At 49.5% G+C, this 20,440-nt stretch overlaps 2 protein-coding genes across 2 annotated transcripts; both read left to right on the top strand.

The window, feature by feature from the left end:
* The first annotated feature begins 4,880 nt into the window (after positions 1-4,880).
* On the top strand, positions 4,881-10,573 carry APOA5 (apolipoprotein A5). Its single transcript, XM_074936666.1, has 4 exons — positions 4,881-5,030; positions 6,284-6,359; positions 7,084-7,195; positions 8,140-10,573. The coding sequence occupies exons 2-4, from the start codon at positions 6,311-6,313 to the stop codon at positions 9,074-9,076; spliced, it is 1,098 nt and encodes a 365-aa protein (XP_074792767.1). The 5' UTR covers positions 4,881-5,030; positions 6,284-6,310; the 3' UTR covers positions 9,077-10,573.
* Positions 10,574-12,052: 1,479 nt separating this feature from the next.
* ZPR1 (ZPR1 zinc finger) lies at positions 12,053-20,417 on the top strand. Its single transcript, XM_074936883.1, has 14 exons — positions 12,053-12,208; positions 12,379-12,540; positions 13,752-13,842; positions 14,503-14,573; positions 14,789-14,875; positions 14,976-15,098; positions 15,423-15,476; positions 15,771-15,837; positions 16,297-16,367; positions 16,857-16,946; positions 17,201-17,311; positions 18,270-18,356; positions 19,549-19,614; positions 20,129-20,417. The coding sequence occupies exons 1-14, from the start codon at positions 12,086-12,088 to the stop codon at positions 20,261-20,263; spliced, it is 1,338 nt and encodes a 445-aa protein (XP_074792984.1). The 5' UTR covers positions 12,053-12,085; the 3' UTR covers positions 20,264-20,417.
* The last annotated feature ends 23 nt before the right edge of the window (positions 20,418-20,440 follow it).

The following is a 20,440-nucleotide window of genomic DNA, read 5'->3' as shown; positions in this document are numbered from 1 at the left end:
GAGAGTGAGAAAGATTGGCTGGTCTTTCTTTCTTTCTTTCTTTCTTTCTTTCTTTCTTTCTTTCTTTCTTTCTTTCTTTCTTTCTTCTCACCAGTTGAAAGCCCTATGCTGGGATGTCCTGTGGATACACCTGGGTGATTGCCAGTGGGAGGGAAGCAGGGTCTGGGCAGTGGGGGATGGAAAGGGACTTGCTCCAGGCAAGGTGGTCTGCATGGTCATGAATAGTGTGGGGCGTGGGGCTGGGTGATGGAAGCAGGGAGGGGAGGTGTGCACAAGACAGTCTCTCTGTTAGGCTGTGGTCCACACATTGAGCTAGTTGGAGCACACTTGCTGCAGTGTCTGGGTACTTTAAATCCAAGGGGAAACACTTTCAATTTGGATTAACCTTCCCCTGGCTTGCCCACCTGAGAGTGACACCCTTACAATCGCCTCCTGAGCCCTGGCAGCCACCAGCCAGCTGTGAGCTCTAGTGCATCCTCCACTCTGCCTCACCCCACTTCCCTGAGCAGCAGATCCTGTGTCCCAGGATTGGGTGGGGTCTCCCAGGGTCCTCTTCTGTCAGGCTAAGACGCTTGCTGCCCTGGGAACAGGGAACTCTGGTTTCCCGGGCCCCACTTCCGAGTCTAACAGCGTGTCATTCATCTACAGACAAGGGGCCAAACCCTGCACTGGGGTAAATCAGTGCAGCTCCTTTGAGGTCAATGCAGTTATGCTGCTTTGCATCACCCGAGGACCTAGTCTGAGGGACCATGGAGCACCCCCAGCTGAGGGAGTGTGGTTTCCGGACACATGAAGGGCTGCTAGCTACAGACAACGGTGGTGCTCCCTCTCCAGGGGGGAGAAGGGACTGCAGGCTCCATTGTGCATTCATCCCCTTGGCCGAGGCTGCTAACAAGGAGCTAGTTAGTGCTGTGAGTGATGGAGATGCCTGTCCTGCAGCAGAGACCCACCCACCCGTTTGTTTCGAGGCCTCTCAATGGCCAATGCATGGGAACCATTTTGGGTGCGTACCAACCCGTGGCCTCTGTGATGCTGTAATCTAGAGGGGTGGATTGCCTACACTCCGGAGCCATCCAGTCCCCATGGCCGGCGTGATAGTGATGTAGCAATGGAAGCGAACGCGTTGCTCTGAATCCAAACTATATAGCCACATTCCCAGCTTCTGAACAGTCCCGAAACAAGGAGGTGCCTTCATAACTCTGGGTAGGTCAGCCCAGCTCTGTAATTTTGTTGGCCTCTGTGTGTGTGAGTGCGTATGCATGTGTGAGTGTGCCCTGGACTTCTTACGCTGCACTGTCAGCAACGAAGGAGGAGCAGGGCTTTGTCTCTTTCAGACACCCCAGGAAGGAAGCCGCTGAAGCAGGTCAGTTTTATTTTACAGCCTCATTGATTTCCTCTGGGGTGCTAATCTGACACCTGTGGGTGGAGGACTTCTCTTGCTGGCTGCTAGCAATCCTCAGGCCTTTATCATCATCATCATCATCCTCATTTCTGCAGGAGATAGAAGCGAGGGGAAGCTTCATGGCATTGCACTGGCTTTAGCTCAGACTGCCCCTTGCCTCTCTAAGGACAGCCCTGCTAAAGTCCAGGCCACCGTGGTGCTAGGCAAACAGCATATAGAACGGTATTGTGTTATCTAGCTCCCACTAGGCATTCCCGTTGCCCAAGGGCCCCCAGAAGCTGGGCCTATCTATTAGCATTCCATGAGGAGGGTCAAACGGGGAGTAAGGTGATTGGCCCTGGGGTGGCAAGGAGAGGGCTTTCTTTGGCAGCAGCAAGCTAGCTCAGGCAGTTGTGAAGACGAGTCACGGTAACCCACGTCCCCTCTGAAATAATGGTTGGATTTCTGCTGAGTGCACAACCCACTCCCCAAAGTGACTCTGAATCTATTAGTCTTTAAGGTTGTTTTTGTGAATACAGACTAACACGGCTACCCCTCTGAAAAGTTACACCGAATCTGTTGTTTTGACCTGCAGTCAGGCTGCTTTCACAAACGAAGCAGTGTTAAGCTGACTCTGTATTTGCATGGGAGACTCCAAGGGACACCTCACTGCAGAGGGAAAGAGTGATGCAGGTGCCCCAGTAAGCTCCTGCTCTGTGTTTGTACAGTGCCTGGCACAATGGGGTCTCAGTCACTACTGTAATACCAGCACTACAGACCAGTTATGTGGTTTAGATACCTGCGACTCTCAATGTCCTGCTCCTGGCTGGGCTGCCCTGATCATTAGTGCCCACACCAGCCACCTTCATCCGTCAGAAACACAAGTTAACTCAGCACCAGAATCAATTTCATGAGGTGCAGGGTGCAGGTGGAGCCGTAGGAGAGGGATGTGGACGTGGGGGCAGCAGGGCTGGGGAACGAGGGCAGAGAGAGACAAGCCCACGCACATCACTGAAGGATGGGGAAGGCCTGTGGGAATGGCGCATGAGACCTAGGCTGTGAGCTCTGTGCAATGCTCAGCACAGTGAGACCCTGCTCTCAGGTGGGGGTCTCTGCGGTCTACACTCCTGCATCAATAAACAATAAACACCTTCCCTCTCTGAGCAGCTTTTCGGCTCTGGCAGGTAGAGGCGGAAAGTTGTCCCCAGCTCCTGGCTCTTTGGTGGCCTCGTTCCAGTTCCCAGTGACCGGTTCTGCATGTCACCAAAAACACCAGCCTCATTCTCTGCACTAATTGGCCCCCTTGTGGGCAGTCTCAGGAGTGAGGTGAGGGGCTGAATGGACCCTGGAGACTGAACGCCTCTCGCAGCCCTAAAGGGGTCAGTGTGAGGCTCTCTGTTAAGGCTGCGGAGCTTTCCCAGGGCTGCTCCTGTCCTGGAGATGTGGAGAGGACCTAGATCCAGGCCACCTCGCCCCACTGCTACAGTCACATGAAAAATGTTTTAAATGGAATAATAATAATGGAAGAAATTGACAGACTAGGGCCAAGTTCCTCTGGGGGCTGGAAAGTGCCCTATTAGAGGGAGTTATAATAGCATCACGCAGGAGCAGCTCCCCAGCTACCTGTCCAGGCTGGAGAGTGACTTCAGGGTCAGGTGGAGAGGAAAATGGGGGTTCAGCACAGCCCTGCGCCCTGTGAGCCACTCCTGTTTGCATGGCTCAGGGGAGAGAGGTGAACTTTGGTGTCAGAGGAGGGACAGTGACTGCCTGGAACTTCACCCTTGCCTCAGGCTGGACTTTGCCAAATACGTGGATTGTCACCTCCTCTGATCTGCATGCAGATAACATGTTGTCACTGGGAATGAGGCTGAAAACATGAAGTACCCTGTCTGCTTGTTTCCCAGAAGGGCCTTAGGTACTAATGTGATACAAAAGCTAAATGAGGTAAAGGTTTGCAGATCAATTCTCGGAATAAGCAAATCAGACGTGGAGTGACAGCGTCTGGGGGGTTTACTCCTGTCACTGTTTACAGAGTGTGGTTCACTTCCCTCAAAACAAATATTTTCAAGCTTTTTTTTCTATTTCACATGCAGTGCCAGCAGCCCAGTGCTTGTGAGCAGCCCTGCACTAACCCACCAGTGTGCCCAGACCAGAGTTCACCAGCTATTACGTTGCTTTGGTTTGCTGTAGCAACCTGAGCCCAGTGGAAGCGTATAGATAACATATATATCTTAGTAGTAGTGCACAGTCTAGAAGTCAGCTTGGAGATCGAAGCACCTTCACAGTTTATGCTGCACAGAGCCCCGTGGCTCTGCATCTGGTTGTATTAGTGAAGCTCAGGTAGGATCCTCATACACCTCCATGGATCACCTGTGTGCTGGAGATGTCTTGGAGCCATCAGGCTGACTACTCTTGCTGGCTCCTTCCTGCCTCGCCTGGCTGTGTTCGGTGTGCTGCTGGTCACTGCTTCTACATCAGTACAGACACAGGGGGATGTCAAATGGGGTGACGGGTATGAAATGACCCTCCTGAGTGCTGGGCATTTCCTAACCTGCCAGCCTCAGGAGAAGCTCTGGGTGGAGAATATGAAATGCCAGTCAAAGGCACCTGGGGCCCACAATTTGTTCTGAATGTTTGAAAATGGCTCAGTTTTCGAAAATGCCCTCAAACGTGGATTTTCACTTTAAACTGGCCCCACTTTCACTCAGCATGGCTGGTTTTTCAGTGACTACCATGCTTTTCAAAATACTGTTTACAAAATTTGAAATTGTTTCAGCGGTTAAAATACATGAATAAAACATGCAAAAAAGTTAAATTTTGGGTGTTCTGGATGGAAAAATAGCCATTTTGCTGAAATTGGGCAAAAGATGAGCTGTCTGGGTTGTGAAATGGCTCAGGACACAAAGACACCATTTTCCCAAATCTTTTCTCCCTTTTGTTATTAATTATTACTATTTCATATTTATATTCACTAGGCTCCAGCTGGATCAGGGTCCCATTGTGCTGGGCATTGTGCAGACAGATACAGAGAGGTGGTTCCTACAAAGAAAACCTACTGTGGCTACAGCTCCGGACTGGGACTCAGGAGATCTAGGTTCAATTCCTTTCTGTCAGAGACTCCCTGTGTGACCATGGTCAACTCACTTCATCTCTCATTGTGCCTCTGATTCCCAGTTGTAAAGTAGGGACAATAGCCCTTCCTTTCCCCCACCCTTTGTCTGTCTGTAAGGTCTTCAGGGCAGTGACAGACAGACTCTCACTATGTGTTTGTAAAGCATCCAGCACAATAGGTTGTCTGGCACATACATTTCTGCAGCATGCAAAGGGTTAACTTTGTTTGTAAGCCACTGGGGAGGGAGGTGGTTGGCTGGGAAAGCTGGAACTGAACTGGTCTGGCAGATGGGTGGGGCGAGGTTGGTGAGTGATCTGGGAGAGCCAGTCAGATGACTGGTACTCACGTCATCCCCTGAGAATGTCTTTGAACCTCCACGTTGTATTTACATGGAGTGAGGTCCAAAGCCACTGGCTCTGCAGAGGCATATGGGACCTCTTGTCACCTGAGCACTTCTGCCTAATACTGATCCATATATAAAGGAGCAGCATATGACGGGGGCCAACTCACAGAGGACAGCAGGTGAACAGCAGCTAGGTAAGGTGCAGGTGATACAATTCGTTAATTCTGCAGCAGCTCAAGGCATTTTCCGGGGAGTGTTGTGTAGAAGTTAGAGCAGAAGTCTGTGAGCCAGGACTCATGGGTTCTATTCCCACCTCTTGAAATGTTATCTAGTGCTTAGGGACACTGGGAGTCATGTTTTCTGGGTTCCATTTCTGCATCGGGGGGATATGGTTTAGTGGTTAGAGCAGGGAACTGGAAGGACTCCTGAATTCTAGACCCAACTCTTTCACTGACACACTCTATCTAGGTCACATCTCTATGAGCCCTAGTTTCACCAGCTATAAAATGGGATAACAATGCCGATCTACTGTGTGCTACAGTGGCCTGTGACGCTGGATTACTTAGATTGCAAAGCTCTTTGAAAGCCTTGGATAAAAGATGCTTTAGTCAGGTATAGTGCTCTTGTATGGATTTCCACAAGGGCATAAACCTGTGAGGTGTGGGGGTGGTCTCACGTTAGAGCACCCTAAGGAGTTTGGAAATGAATCTCTATCAGGGCTTTAGAGTTTTCCATGACGTCAGTGGACGGATCTGTTAAAATGGTTTTCCCTGAGGTTGTTCCTAGACACCCAAAGCTGCCTTCTGAGTTATTGTCTTGAACACAGTGCCCAGGGCAGAGCTGAGCTCTCTGATCGTTTGGAAAAACTAATTTCAAACCAACGGTGATATTGACACAAAGGGGTGATTACCATGCACGAGTGCAAACTGAGGTCACCTGTGCTCTTGTCACAAGGACCACTGAACTTGGGTTATTATTTATTTATGTGTATTATGATAGTGCCTAGGGAGCCCTAGTCATGGACCAGGAATCATTGCTTATGTGCATCATTTGCTCCCACTCAGAGGCAGTTTATCTTGCTGACCAAGGGGGCCAGTTTTTGATACCCTTACTCACACTGAGACTACCTTACACCTTGAGCGATCCTGCTGAAATAAAATCAATGAAGTGGTCAGGTGCTACTCAATGGGAGGGTATCAGAATCTGGTCTCTTTGGCTGTATTTTACATTCACTATCTGGATTTTGTGCCATCCAGCTGCAATTTAAATCCCCACCTGAAATGTGTTTGAATCTAAAGAGAGTCACTGCAAAAAGCAGTAACCCAGAAAGAAGATCCAGGCATTGGAAAATGAACCTGGCCCCACCCATGAACCGATAAAGTGAAGGCAAAGCCTGGGTCGTGGCAGGAACTCCACTAACTGCTTTCTGGTTGGTTTCTCTCCGCAGAGTCCCCGCCTAGTGACCAGACAGACCATGCCTCACAAAGCTGCACTTCTGGCTTTGCTCCTGGCCACCTTCTCAGGTTGGTGGTCTTCTCCATAACAATGTGCAGGGACTCAGTTCCTGGCTCTAGACATGAAAGGTGAAAGGTCTCCCTGCCCCGCTGGAGATTCAGCCGCGCGGCAGGGGTCCCTGGCTGCTTACAAGAGGATGCAGCTTAGCGAGATAGTATTTTGGAACAGAAGAGGACAAGTCCATTGACCCATCTTGCCCCAAACGAGAAAGGTGTCGCAGTAAGATGGCCCAGTCACAGGTCCCCAGTGTGTTGCTCCTTTGATGCTCTCGCTGTACCCCAAGGCAGGGTAGCTCTGACCCTGTCACGGGAGTCTCAGGCACTGTTCCTTTGACTCTGCCGCTGGACCCAACATGTGTCACTGGCCTCCACTTCCGTTGTGTCATGTGAGTCAGCCCCCCGACGAATCCTTCTGGTTATGCTGGGCCTGGCACCCAGAACTCCCACTGAAGTTAGTGGGGGCTGCAGCTCTGGAAATCAGGGCCTTTATTACTTTGGGGAGGGGGCGCCCCTGGGACTTGTCAGTGTAGAGAAGACTCCTGACCATCCCAGGGATAAAATGTTGTCTCAAGGATTACAGACTGTGAGCTCCATCAGTTTAAGACCAGCTCCCAACACTGGGTCTTCCCTTCACAGAGCTCCTCCATGCCACCTCCCTGCTACCAAGCTCATGGTTTGCCACCAAGGCTCTCCTGAGGTCATTCTGTTAAATGCTCTTGTTCCACCCATGCAGCTTCTCAGGCTGATCAGGCGAGGAATGGGTTCTGGGATTACCTCAGCCAGCTCACTCATGACAAGGACAGCATGGCACATACCCAGAGCATGAAGCTGGACCAAGAGATCAAGTGAGTACCTCATTCTCTGGGGTTAAAGAATTAGTAGGTAGTACCCTGAAGCCCCTTGCCCTGTCAGAGACCCAAGCACATCTGGCTCCTGCACTATGCCTTCCAATTGCTTCCAGGCTGATTGGTTTATTGATTGATTTTTAGAGAGGTATAGTGTCCCTAAAACCTTCATATATATATAGGCATTTTGGCATTTCCAAAAACAAATAACAGGTGTCATCAGTTGACTCAATACTATCCAGGCTCCTTATGTGGCTGGAGATCTCCCAGCTGGCCCTACCCAATAATGACTGAAATAAAACAAAGAAAAGCCCAGTGGAAACCAAAAAGTGATTCCTGCAGCTCGGCGAACATGAGCTCTGGCCCAGCAGCCAAGACCGGGAGTGAGGATGGCAGGCAAGGGTTCTCTGCTGCGACAGGGCAGCGAGACTGGCGTGGCTAGTAATATTGGTTAGCCCAGCAACACCGCAGGCAAGTGCTATGCAAACAGCTCTCTGAGGGCTCTCTCCCTGTACTCCTCTATTGCAGTTGTGATACCCCAATGCTCTGCCAGTGCCCCTCATTCCTGACCTGCGTCCCCTCCCTGCTGTTCACTCATAACCCTCACCCCAGCTCTGCCAATGCACCTCTTTCCTAATCTATCGCACTACCTGCTTGCCTCTCCTGAGCTTAGACTCATGACGAATTCTGCCATGCAGTTTTTGTTCTATGGGCAAAGTCCACAAGGGACTAATCTAAGATGAGACCCACCAGACTCATCTTCACTTATGACGCAAGGCCCAGGTCTCAAGGGGTGAAAAGTTAGTGCTTTACATATCCTTGAGAGCCCCCTTTCTTAATGCAGCGCTCAACTGTACAGCCATTATTTCTAGTAAAGTGACAAAAGTGCTAGGACAAGGAATCAGAGCTCAGGCAGTTAAGTGTGCGTCTGTTGCTTCTTACAGAAAAGTGAAAGAAAGTATCCAAGAAGGAGTCAACTACATGGGAAATCTCCTTGAGAAACTGGCCCCACTTAACAGAGGACTTCAGCCACGGTTCTACCAAGACTCCGACAGCCTGCGAAGGCTCATCAGGAAGGAGCTGGAAGGCCTGAGGGTGAAACTGTCTCCTTATGTGGATGAGGTGCACCAGAAAATCAGCAAGAACCTGGAAGCACTTCGCTTCCAGCTGACCCCATTCACCGAAGAGCTCCTGGACCAGGTCTTGCTGAAATCTAGGGAGCTCCAGCAGCACCTCACCCCAACTCGAGACATGAAGGCCCAGTTCCTGGAAGGCGTATATGAAGTTCAGAGGTTTGTGGCTCAGTATGCCAATAAAATAGCCTTTCATACTGACCAAGTGAAGGAAGTCTTCCATCCGTACGCTGCCAGACTGGTGACTGAGATCCACCGCAACATGGAAGAGCTCCATAGAAACGTCACCCCACACACCAAAGTCAGCCCAGAGAAATTCAATCAGTACATCCAGGAGCTCTCTGAGAAGCTGACCCAGAATGCCAGGGATCTCCACCAGAAGATCCAGAGGAATCTGAACCACCTCAAGGAACAGCTGCACCTTTACCCCAGTGGCCTCAGGGAGCACATTGCTGGCACTACTGTAGACCCTAACTGGGCTGTGGACCCCTACATGGAGGGCCTGGCTCAAGAAGTGCAGCAGAGAATCGAGGAGTTCAGAAGGGACACGTTCCTCCAGATAGATGACTTCACCAGGACCATTGACCGGGAGACAGAAGAAATGAAGTTCAAACTGTCTCCACTGTCCTCATACTCAGAGGAGTTTCAGGACAGCTCAGCACCTCTGGAGGATTTGCATGTCCGGCTTGACTCTCTGTGGAAGGATATTTCCCAGAGTTTAAATGAGAAAAGCAGCGATTTACAATGAAATCCTGTACCTGTGTATAGAGAGGGGTGTGTGTGAGTGTGTGCGTGTGCTAGTGGGCATGCTTAAACCATGCCAGTGGGAAAGAAAAACTGTCAAGAAGTCATGTCCTACTCTACTGCACTGTTGGCTAAGGACACCTGTGACCATGACGTGGACAACTATAACAATAACATGCCATCAGCATGGCTCCTCGTGCCACATAAGTACAGCTCTGTCCAGTTGCAGTGCTAGTCCAGAGTTCTCAAATCTGATGGGAGTTCAGCCAGCCCCTCCATCATTGCCCAGCAGTCCCCTGCAGTTGAAAAAACACTGCAACCTGCTCTCTCTTAGAAAGATAAAGCCACAAAGTCACCTTCTGTCAGAAGGATACAATTCTGTGACTCCTTATCATTTGGCAGGTTTCAGAGTATCAGCCGTGTTAGTTTGTATCCGCAAAAAGAAAAGGAGTACTAGTGGCATCTTAGAGACTAACCAATTTATTTGAGCATGAGCTTTCGTGAGCACGAAAGCTTATGCTCAAATAAATTGGTTAGTCTCTAAGGTGCCACAAGTCCTCCTTTTCCTTTTATCAAATCATGCAATTTTACTAAAATAATTCCACAAACCATCTTTGCTGCGGTCTTTTGAAAGCCAAATGGTCAGAGTGCTTATCTCAGCAGCAGGAAAGAGGGAATAAGTACCACACCTGTAATTACCTAAAGCAGTGATTCTCAAAATTCATTGCACCATGACCCCCCTTCTGACAACAAAAATTACTACACAACCCCAGGAGGGGGGACTGAAGCCTAAGCCCACCCCAGCCCTGCCGCCCCGGGCTAGGGGAGGGGGGCAAAGCTGAAGCCCAAGGACTTATGACCTGGGCAGGAAGCATGTAACCGTAGCCCCACGGGCTTTGGCCCTGGGTGGTGGGGCTCGGGCTTGGGCTTCAGCCCCGGGTGGTGGCTTTGGCTTTGGCTCAGCCCTAGGCCTCAGCAAGTCTAACAACAGCTTTGGCCCCAACCCACAATTTGAGAACCTCTGACCTATAGCATACACTATATATGTATATATGTATATAAATATACATTTAGATATATGGCCCAGTTTTATAAACCTTACTCACATTGACTTCAGTGAGACTACTCAGGTGAGTAAGTACTAGTCAGTGGGAGTAAAAGGTCCAGAATCTGGTCCATACTGTATATCTTTGGATTAATACAGAGTTGAAATGTTGAATTATTTTTAAACTCTTGAAGCTGGACTTCTAGACTTTAACAATCTCCAGTGTGTTACTAGAGTGCATAGTACAAGCTGCTAGTGTACTGCATCCTATGTAGGTTACTCCACAGTGTTAACCCTTTCCTTGCACATTCTGTGTATATATAAAATATCCCTCTCTATAGTCACAGCATTTTTTATGGAACAGTTGATGGGAAAAATTCAGGTGTTTGGATGTTGTAAGTCACTGCCACAACAGTACTGAGAGGCCATTTGCTATATCAGTTTTATAGTTTCTTCCCCTGCAATTTAAACGACTGTCAAATCTGCTTCAATAAAGTTACATATTAGATTTCTTTGGAGTTGGTTTTTCCTTTTTTTCTGTTGAAATTGTACAATGAATACATTATCACAACGTGTAGACTTTTAAAGGCTATGTAGGAGTCACATTGCTTTGTCTCTCTCTACTACTTTGTGCTCAGATATCTGGGCTTCAAAACCCAGCTCAGCATCTGGGCACTCGGTATAACACAAGAACATAAGAATGGCCTTACTGGTCCATCTAGCCCAGTCTCCTGTATTTTGGCAGTGGCCAGGGCCAGATGCTTCAGATGGAATGAACAGAACAGGGCAATTTACTGAGTGAGCCATCTCCAGTTGTCCAGACCCAGCTTCTGGCATCAAAGGCTTACGGACACCTGGAACATCGGGTTGTGTCCCTGACCATTTTGGCTAATGGCCATTGATGGAGCTATTCTCCATGAATTTATCTCATTCTTTTTTGAATCCAGTTATACATTTGGTCTTCACAATGTCTCCTGGCAATGAGTTCCGTAGGTTTACTGTGAGTTGTGTGAAGCAATTCCTCGTGTTTGTTTTAAACCTACTGCCTATTAATTTAATTGGGTGAGTCCTGGTTCCAGTGTTATGAGAAAATAACACTTCCTTATTCACTTTCTCCACGCCACTCATGATGTTATAGACCTCTATCATATCGCTCCTTAGTTGTCTCATTTCTAAGACGAACAGACCTAGTCTTTTTAATCTCTCCTTATATGGAAGCTGTTCCATACACCTAAGCATTTTTGTTGGCCATTGCTGTACTTTTTCTGATTCAAATATAACTTTTTTGAGATGGGGGCTGCATGCCGTATTCAAAATGTGGCTATACTAGGAATTTATATAGTGGTATTGTGATATTTTCTGTCTTACTAGCTATCCCTTTCCTAGTGGTTGCTAGCATTCTGTTCGCTTTTTTGACTGCGGGAGCACACTGAGCGGACGTTTTCAGAGAACTATCCAGAGTGACGCCAAGATCGCTTTCTCGAGTGGTAACCGCTAATTTAGGCCCCCATCACTTTTCTAGGTCTGGCTGGGATGATGTTTTCCAGTGTGCCCTGCTTTGCCTTTCTCAACATTGGTTTTCCTCCGCCATTGCGTTGCCCTGTGATCCGGGGTCGCGAGACCCCTTGTCAGCCAGCTCTGGACTTAACTACCGTGAATAATTTTGCATCGTCTGCAAACTGTGCCACCTCCCCGCTCACCCCTCTTCCCAGACCATTCATGTGCATCGGCTGCTGACGCGTGCGCTCCCCGCTTCCCGCCATCCCCTGTGCCAGGCGGAGGCCTTCGCCCGACCCTCAAGCCTGTGTGGGAGTAGCCCTGCGTCACGTGACCTCGCCGAGGCGTTCCTCCCTCCCCACGGGGCCCGCGCCCCCCCGCTTTAAAAGAGGGGGCGGGGCCCGCCAAGGAAGTTCCGGGTCAGAGGGCGGCACGGAGGCGGAAGCGGAAGCGGAGGCGAAGGCGAGCAGCATGTCGGCGATCGGGGAGCTGGAGCCCGTGCGGGGCGGCCCCTTGTTCCGGCCCCTCAGCGCCGAGGACGAGGAGCAGCAGCCGGACGAGATCGAGTCCCTCTGCATGAGCTGCTACCGCAACGTGAGGCCGGGAGCGGCCGCCCCGGGGCTCGCCCCGCGCGGGGGCCGGGGGCCGGGCTGGGAGCGGGGTACAGGAGTCCCGCGGGGGGGGGGCGGCTCCCCTGCCCGGGCGTGAGGGGGGCACCCGCCCCGCCCCGGTGGGTCCATGTTCCCTTGGCTTTGCTCTTCCAGGGGGTGACCCGGCTGCTGCTCACCAAGATCCCCTTCTTCAGAGAGATCATCGTCAGCTCCTTTACCTGCGGCAGCTGTGCTTGGTCCAACACCGAGATCCAGTCGGCGGGGCGGATCCAGGAGCAGGGGGTGCGCTACGCCCTCGCTGTTACTGCACGGCAGGTGAGCCATGGCCCCCCCGCGTCCGCCTCTCCGGGCGGGAGGGGGCGGCAGGGCCCGACCTGGTGGTGGGGAGAGCCTTCACCCACTGCTGGGTGGAGGGTGCCCTGGCAGTTCTGCGGTCGCCTAGTTGCCGCCTGCCGCTTGCTGGCCTTGTCTGGATCAGTCGAAACGTAATTGCTGAAAACCAGCAAAGCTGTCAAAAGCCTCCGCTTGGGGGATACTAATGGCCTGACTTTAGGCGTTCAGCACTTTGTGATATAATAGGAAGCTCCTGAGTATCTTGTTGATAGTGGAGACTGAATCTGGGGCCTCATGCTATGAAAGCCTGAACACCTACTGCCTGAGCTAGTCGACCCACTTCTCCTAGTCAAGGTTGTAGCAGGTTCATCAACCTGTGTATTGCCCAGCCACTGAAGGGGGAAGGAGTGCCCCACAGGATAAGCACAGGGTACCCTTCCACTGCCTGTTGAAATTTAGTGGCTGATCCTGGGCTGTCTGCATGGCTGAAGACCATGCTTGTGCCTGTGCATCCTGACTGAAACTATAGTGCAGGTTGAAAGGGATGGAATGTAGGTAAGCAGGTTCTAACCAGGACCCTAGGACTGCCACTACTTGTGGATAAAGCACAGCTGTCCTCAGAGTATAATATGGCAGCAATTCTGCTTGTCTGACTACTGTAAAGTAACTAATGAGGCACTACCAGCTGCTCATTAATGGGATCCTGACTCTCTGGGAAGTACTTTGGTGTAAGATGTCCACACAGCATGCTAAAACAGGCTGTTCTGTGGAGACGTTGTGAACATTTGAGGAAGGGAGAGCCAGTCAGTGGATCAGTGTTTGCCCTGATGCGTGGCATCTATCGTCAGAAAAGGTTGTTGTTTTTGTCAGGTTCATTGATGCTTTGATGTATCTGCACTTACAAGGTGGGCAGAGGAGATGGGGGTGGCTTAAGGTGGCCACCATTGAAGTGTAACTTACACTTAAGTTGAATGGGCAAATAACTGGTGGGAGAGGCAGCCCAGGGAAACAGTGAGTGGAAACATTGGTTTCACTGGCTCTGTGTGCGAATGATCTTCTAGTGGGAGGATGCTACCACTGTGTTCCCAATGTGCTTCTCAGGGTTGAATTCATTCTTATTTGCTAAGCATGTGTAGGGTTCCTGGCCTGCTGTAGCTTTGTTTTTAATCTTTCCTATACATTGTTCTATCCAGGATATGAATAGGGAAGTGGTGAAGACAGATTGTGCCACGGCTAGGATCCCAGAGCTAGACTTTGAAATTCCTGCTTTTTCTCAGAAAGGAGGTAGGTATGTAATCTGAGCTCGTTTGCGGCTTGGGGTGGCTGGTAGCAATTTAGCAAAGGTGTTGGTACAGCAACAACTTTTGGCTACTGGAATAGACTGCTACCCTGTATCTGAGTATGACCTAGCCTAGACCAGGGTTTGGATCTTGGGGCATAAACTGATTCACACCAGTACAGCTTTACTGAGATGACTGACTGGATGATGGATGGAGGTGGGTAGAGCTAGGCTCTGTGGTATTACTGTCTTGTACTCTGGACCCCAATTTATCCTGCTGCTAGTCACTGTCTAGCATGGAAAGCTAGCTCTCCCAAATCCTGCAGTGTCTTGGAGACGGTGTCACAGCCTAGCCCTGAGGCGCCTCTTCCTTCATGAATGCTTCTCATGTTGGCAGCAGCAGCTTCTTCTGTTGGAGGTCTGGGCTTCTGTCCACTGACATGTGCATGGTGAATCTGCAGCTGGATAGTGCTGCCTGAGTAGGGAAGAGACTAGAAATACCAGGCCAAAAAGCAGGAGCTCTTAAGAGTTCTTGTTTTCCCATCTGTGGGAATAAATAGTTCTAGGAAGGATTGGTGGGCTAGGGATCATAAATTTAGAAGATTAACAACATTGCTCTAGTGTACTTAATACTGTAATTAGGTCTGCTTTCTCCCTCTATCAAGCTCTTACCACAATCGAGGGAATAATTGACAGAGCTGTCGCTGGCCTGGAGCAGGATCAGCCAGTCCGCAGGGTAAGGTGCTTCAAGAAGGTAATCTCAAAACAGATGTCCGCTTACGGATTACACTTGTCTACAAATTCTGTAACTATCACAGTTACACATCCTCTGCTAGATGACGAGCTGAGAACGCTTCTTGGCTTGGCACTGTGTGCCTGTGACAGGCCTATCTGAAGGTCTAGGCTGGTACCAAAGATCCGATCTGATCTTGAGTATCTCTCCTTTCACAGGCAGCAGACAAAGGTGTAGCAGGAAAAATAGATGAGTTTATTGGCAAACTCAAGCAGCTGAAGGAAGTGGATTCTTCTTTCACCTTTGTAAGTATTAGCAGGAGGGTGGGGAAATGCATCTGCCCCTCTCTTTGGGGGCAAAACAAGGAGGATTCCTGAAGACTTTTCTTATACTTCCCTCTGTCAGATCATAGACGACCCCTCAGGTAATAGCTTTGTGGAGAATCCTCGTGCGCCGCAGAAAGATGATGCTCTTGTGGTTACACATTACAGGAGGACTGCCCAGCAGGATGCTATGCTTGGCCTGGAGGTATTATGTCTGGGTGGGGAAGGTGTCTAAAAGTCAGAAGTGAGGGGAGGCCTGGCAGGTGTTAGTTCTTCCCTCATTCCTGCCCTCCGTGGCCTATATTCAGGTGCTAGCCTTCCATAATGGAAAGGAAAATGCCCCCTTCAGATCCTAATCTGTGTCCTCCTTTATATGCCAGAGGGGATGCTGCTGAGTAGCAGAGGCATTCTTCTCTTCCATCCTGTCCCAAAGAGTCTGTTCAGAGATCCATGAATGGGAAGATGTATGAGGTATAATTATCTGAGCCTCTGAGTTGGCATACTGATATTGGCCTCTATGCTGTTTCAGACAGAGGAGACTGATGAGAACCCAGCTGACTCTGTGGAGGATCTGAGGAATGAAGTGAGTAATGTTCCTGGTTGGCCACCTGGAGCTCTCTAACTGGATTGCAGCTGTGTCCTGATTGCTCCGAGGAACATATGGTAGTGGGCGCAGACATAGGGATACCGATACCTAAACTGCCCCATTTGCTGGACTAATTTTTTCCAAGCTACAGTGATCAGGGCCATAAGTATTGAGATGGAAGCTAAATTCACGTATTGCTCCCGGTTACAGTAGTCTTTGGTATCTGTCTTTAGGCAAGTAAGTGCCCATAGTGCAACAGATCAGACCCTTCAGCGTGTTCTTGTATTGCAGGTGTTGCAGTTCAACACAAACTGTCCTGAATGTAATGCCCCAGCCAACACTAACATGAAGCTAGTGCGTATCCTTCTGATGGGACGGTGTGACAGGACAAGTTGACCTTTTCCTGCTGTGCCGAGAGGGGGTGGTCAGTATTGTGCACAGGCCTGGTGCTTTATGGCTCTGTATTCTGCCAGAGAGAGGCTTAAATGTCTGACCCAGGATAGCAAAGCCTTTGACTCTGGAGACCTATCTAAGAGCTACTTAGGGCTTGGAAACAAGCTCATGTTTGAATCTCAATGGATGATCCCATTAAATAGGAACAAAAGGCTGGAAACCTATTGGTGCCTATGAACAGGACTCTCTGAATTGGTGCTCAGCACCTGCGTTGGCACTGACATGCTAATCTCCTTTGACTGCTCTTCTGAACAAAGTTGCATCCTGTCGTTGGGAGGTAGCTTAGTCCTGTGTAAGGAAGACAGAAGTTCTTTGTCTTGGAGGTTTCTTATTTCAGGCAAACTTCCCTAACGGTCTGTCCCAGAAATTCCACACTTCAAGGAAGTGGTCATCATGGCTACAAACTGCGAGGCCTGTGGGCACAGGACGAATGAGGTGAGCTGCAAACCTGACCATGTCTTCTTCAGAACATGCCAGCCTTCTCCTGTGCTCTCCAAAGGGATGGACTTTTCTGTCTGTCCCCTGCCTGCACCCCACTCCTGATCATAATCTGGCTTCCTGGATTACATATCGGACAGAGGAGACTGGGGGAGATGGGGGTTTGTTAAATGTCTTTTGTAGAAAACTCGGGTGGGTAGGACCACAGCAGCTGAGTGGCTAGCATTGGAACAAATACCTGCAGCTGTAACATGTTAATCCACTAAGTATTTGACTTGGATGACTAACTCTTCTATCCCCCAAAATCTGTCCTAAACCTAAGGTTGAGGTACTGACCCTAAATGACCCTAGATCTGGCTGGCCCAATGCAGAGTCTTAAATGCAAGACATACACACCAACTCTTAATCCTCTTGCCACTACAGTGTGCTTTAAAGTATTCTGAATGCTTTGTCACTTGTAAACTAACTCTAACAGATTGTTTCTAGGTTAAATCTGGAGGAGCAATAGAACCGCTGGGTACCAGGATCACCCTTCATGTTACAGACCCTTCAGACATGACAAGAGATATACTAAAGGTAATCTCTTCCTTCAGATACCTGATAATCTTTAAATGTGTGTGTGGCTACTTCTTGGGACCTCTTCTCTCAATTTGGCCCTACTGATGAAGGAAGCGGGGTCTAGCTGGGGCTTCTGGGATTTATTCCCAGCTCACCATAGACTTTCTGCGGTCTTGGCTCTTCACCGCTGAATCCCTCAGATGGAAGCTGCTCTCTAGCACATCACTCTTTTGGATGACCTGGAAATAAGCATACCATGTGTCTCTCTGCAGTCAGAGACGTGTAGCGTGGAGATTCCAGAGCTGGAGTTCGAGCTTGGCATGGGAGCACTGGGGGGGAAATTCACCACTCTGGAGGGGCTGCTGAAAGATATCCGAGATCTGGTGAGTGGTGTATATTAAGCTCCTGTTTAGCTGAGGTTTGTACCTGTAGCTGCATTTGGGATGCATAGGACCCCCCCCCCCCCCCCCCGCGCCAATGAACTGACTCTAAATGCTGAGAACCTGTAGCTTCCTGTAGACTTGGGTATGTAGCGCAAGTGCGCAGCACCACTGAACAGTCATTCATGTTATGCTGCAGCCTTCACTCGCCCTGCCTGGAGAGGGGGGAGCACGTCAGACACAGTGGCTTTCATGCTCTTCTGGGGAGAGGTGGGTTGTCCTTCAGAATTCCTCTTCCTCCCTCCCCTTCTCCATGTTTCACAGCAACTGTTCTTGTAGATCCTGCTCCCCTGAGCTAGTCAGTGCATCTCTCAGAGGGTTACTTGGGAGCAGCATCAATCACTCCCTCCTTAGACTCTGGATGTGTTGCCATCCCAGCCTCTCTCCATCTGAACAACTGAGGGTAGCTCTGATATGTGGCATAGCTTAATGCCTGCTCTGTTCTGGCGCACTGATGCCCACAGGAAGGCAGGCTGTAGAAGTGGGCTTCTGAGGCCATAGTAGATGGAATGGACAGTGTCCCTCTGCCTTCAGAACCTGATCTAGGAGCTAAAGAGATCTCAGCACATTGGTTCCAGCTCACTCTGTACAGGGCCTCTTCACTGTAGATGTTGATTCTTAAGACACCCCGCTGAGCTGAGGACTTCTCCTTGACTGATGTAAAGATAGGAACAAGCCCTTTGTGTCTAAAGGAAACAAGGTTTCAAAAGCCTTTTATGGGTTGCCTAGAGCAGCATGCTATCATAGCCAGCTGCCAACTCCTATTAACTAGTCACTTCCCAGGGCTCCCCAAATGCCGTGGGCCAGGCTGGGCGGCATCGCTCACATGCAGGTACCACGAAGTATTCTGCAGTAGTAACTCAGTGTAGCAGAATGTGAAGGAGCCTGTTTTCTGTTGCAGATTGTGAAAAACCCCTTCACTCTGGGGGACAGCTCTACTCCAAGCAGAGTGGAGAAGCTCCAAGAGTTTGGCAGGAAGGTGTATCAGGTTAGTAGCTTTGGTGTCCTATTCACACTGAACCTGGCAAATGACCTGGTCAGATGTGTTCTTTGGCAGCGTTGCTGCAAGTCTGAAGTGTGTAACTTTGTGGAATCTCAGCAGGCATGTAAGTTTCCCCTCCTTACGCTGCCATCCTGTTCAGTTCCCACCTTCCACCAATGTCCTGTGTAGCCATGCTATAAGCCTTCTGCAGGGAGGGGGCTTGTGGCTCCTGCTTCAGGACCACTGATGTTGCACCATATATCATTAGGCAGGGAGCATCCCCTAACACAACATGCTTACACCCAATGAAGACAGTAATCCTGAAACTTGCCCTGACCTCAAACCATCACACAAACTAGACTAAAGATGTTTAATATCCCTCCTCTGGCCACCTAAGTGTTGGGCAGAGCTTTCCTGTCACTGAAATGAGACAAACCTGCCATGCTGCAGCACAGTCCAGGCCAAAAGGGGCGAACTGTCTATGTACTTTGAGCTAATGCTCTGTGGCACCTCCGTGCCATAGGATCTCCAAATCTAGTACATATAACTATATACATCATGGACATAGATCACGTCACTGGCTGTACTCGTATTCTGATAGTCAGTGTTCAGAAGAGTAATGTAATAGGGCTTTGGCTCTGTCTGCCAGCATGCAATGATTCAACTGATGGGGGTCAAGATGGAGCACTGCATGCTGGGAGATCAAGGCCCAGCCATATTATCCAGTGTGGACAGCTGTGAGAAGCTGCACTTCTGTTTGCAGATTACCATTGGCTTGTGTGTTTCCTGGATGATGGAGCTGGGACACACACTCTTCGTTTGTTACACCAGACTCCTCAACCTTCAAATGTTGCAACTGTTCACAATATGAACAGGGACTAGATAGCATGACAGCAGTGCTTTGCTGCTTCCTTTGCCTGGAACTCTGTCCAGCTCTAAGCCTCCTCACCTGAAGCATGTCCTGTCTTGAGTGAATGCTGGTATACACAGGAAATGTCCTAGCTGTCTGTCGAGCACTGCGCATTCTTAGAATGGTGTATAAGGTGTCTGTAGCTCCTGAGGTAGCATTCTCTGCAAGGTTGAGTGTGATGTTGACAACCTGCAAGATGCAGCAGGGACTTGGATTTTAGGTTTGATTGATCACTGCTCAAATGGAGCATGTGGGGTCCTGGCTGTTAATCTGTCTCCATTTCCTCAGATTATGGAGGGTCACATGGAGGCTCACTTCATTCTGGATGATCCTGCAGGGAACAGCTACCTTCAGGTAGAGTATTGAGCACTTATGATGAGACTTCCCTTTAGGGTCTTCTGAATGCAGTAATCCACAGATGCACCCTCCACCCAATGCTATTCAAAACAACCAAGGAACCACTTTGGGGGTGACCTGAGGTGGGAAGAGAATTGGTTTTTCACCTCCATGTACCTTAACGTCGGTCAGCTCCATTCTAGGAGGCGATCCCAGTGGTGGTGGTAGGAAAAAAGCAGATACGTGGTTCTTCAGGGGCTGAGAGTTAAGAGCCTAAGGTCTGTTTCTGTCTGCTATTGACTTGTGGGAGCTTGGGCAAGTCACTTGATCTCTCTGCCTCACAGAACTCACTTCTAAAGGGGGCTGACCCTTGCCTTCCTAAAAGGGAGGGTAAGGCTCAACTATTATCTGTAAAATGCTTTGTGATCCTTTGGCTGAAACTTGCTGGAGAAGTGCAGCGCATGTAAGTATGCGAGGCTCTGACCATACCAAAGCACAACTAACTTTCTTTCTTTCTCTCTTTGAACCAAAGAACGTCTATGCTCCAGAGGAAGATCCAGAGCTAAAAGTGGAGCACTATGAGCGCACGTTTGCACAGAATGAGGAGCTGGGCCTCAATGACATGAGAACTGAGGGCTATGAAACTGGGCTGACCTCTGAGCGGTAGCAGCACATGGAGGGACAGAAAAGCCAAACTCTTGTCACTAAGTTATTACTATTGTAATAGGGCTAAGGACCTGGCCTATCTTGCACTGGAAGCAAGCTTTTTGTGCTTAATTTACACATGCTTAATTTACCTTTTGGAAGTTGGCAGGTGGGCAGACTTTAAAGTCAAAAGTTGAGT

This window comes from Natator depressus, chromosome 22 (assembly GCF_965152275.1).
Source record: "Natator depressus isolate rNatDep1 chromosome 22, rNatDep2.hap1, whole genome shotgun sequence".
In the NCBI taxonomy this organism is placed as follows: Eukaryota; Metazoa; Chordata; order Testudines; family Cheloniidae; genus Natator; species Natator depressus.
Note: the sequence above shows the minus strand (reverse complement) of the source record. Positions and strands in the feature narration are given on the sequence as shown.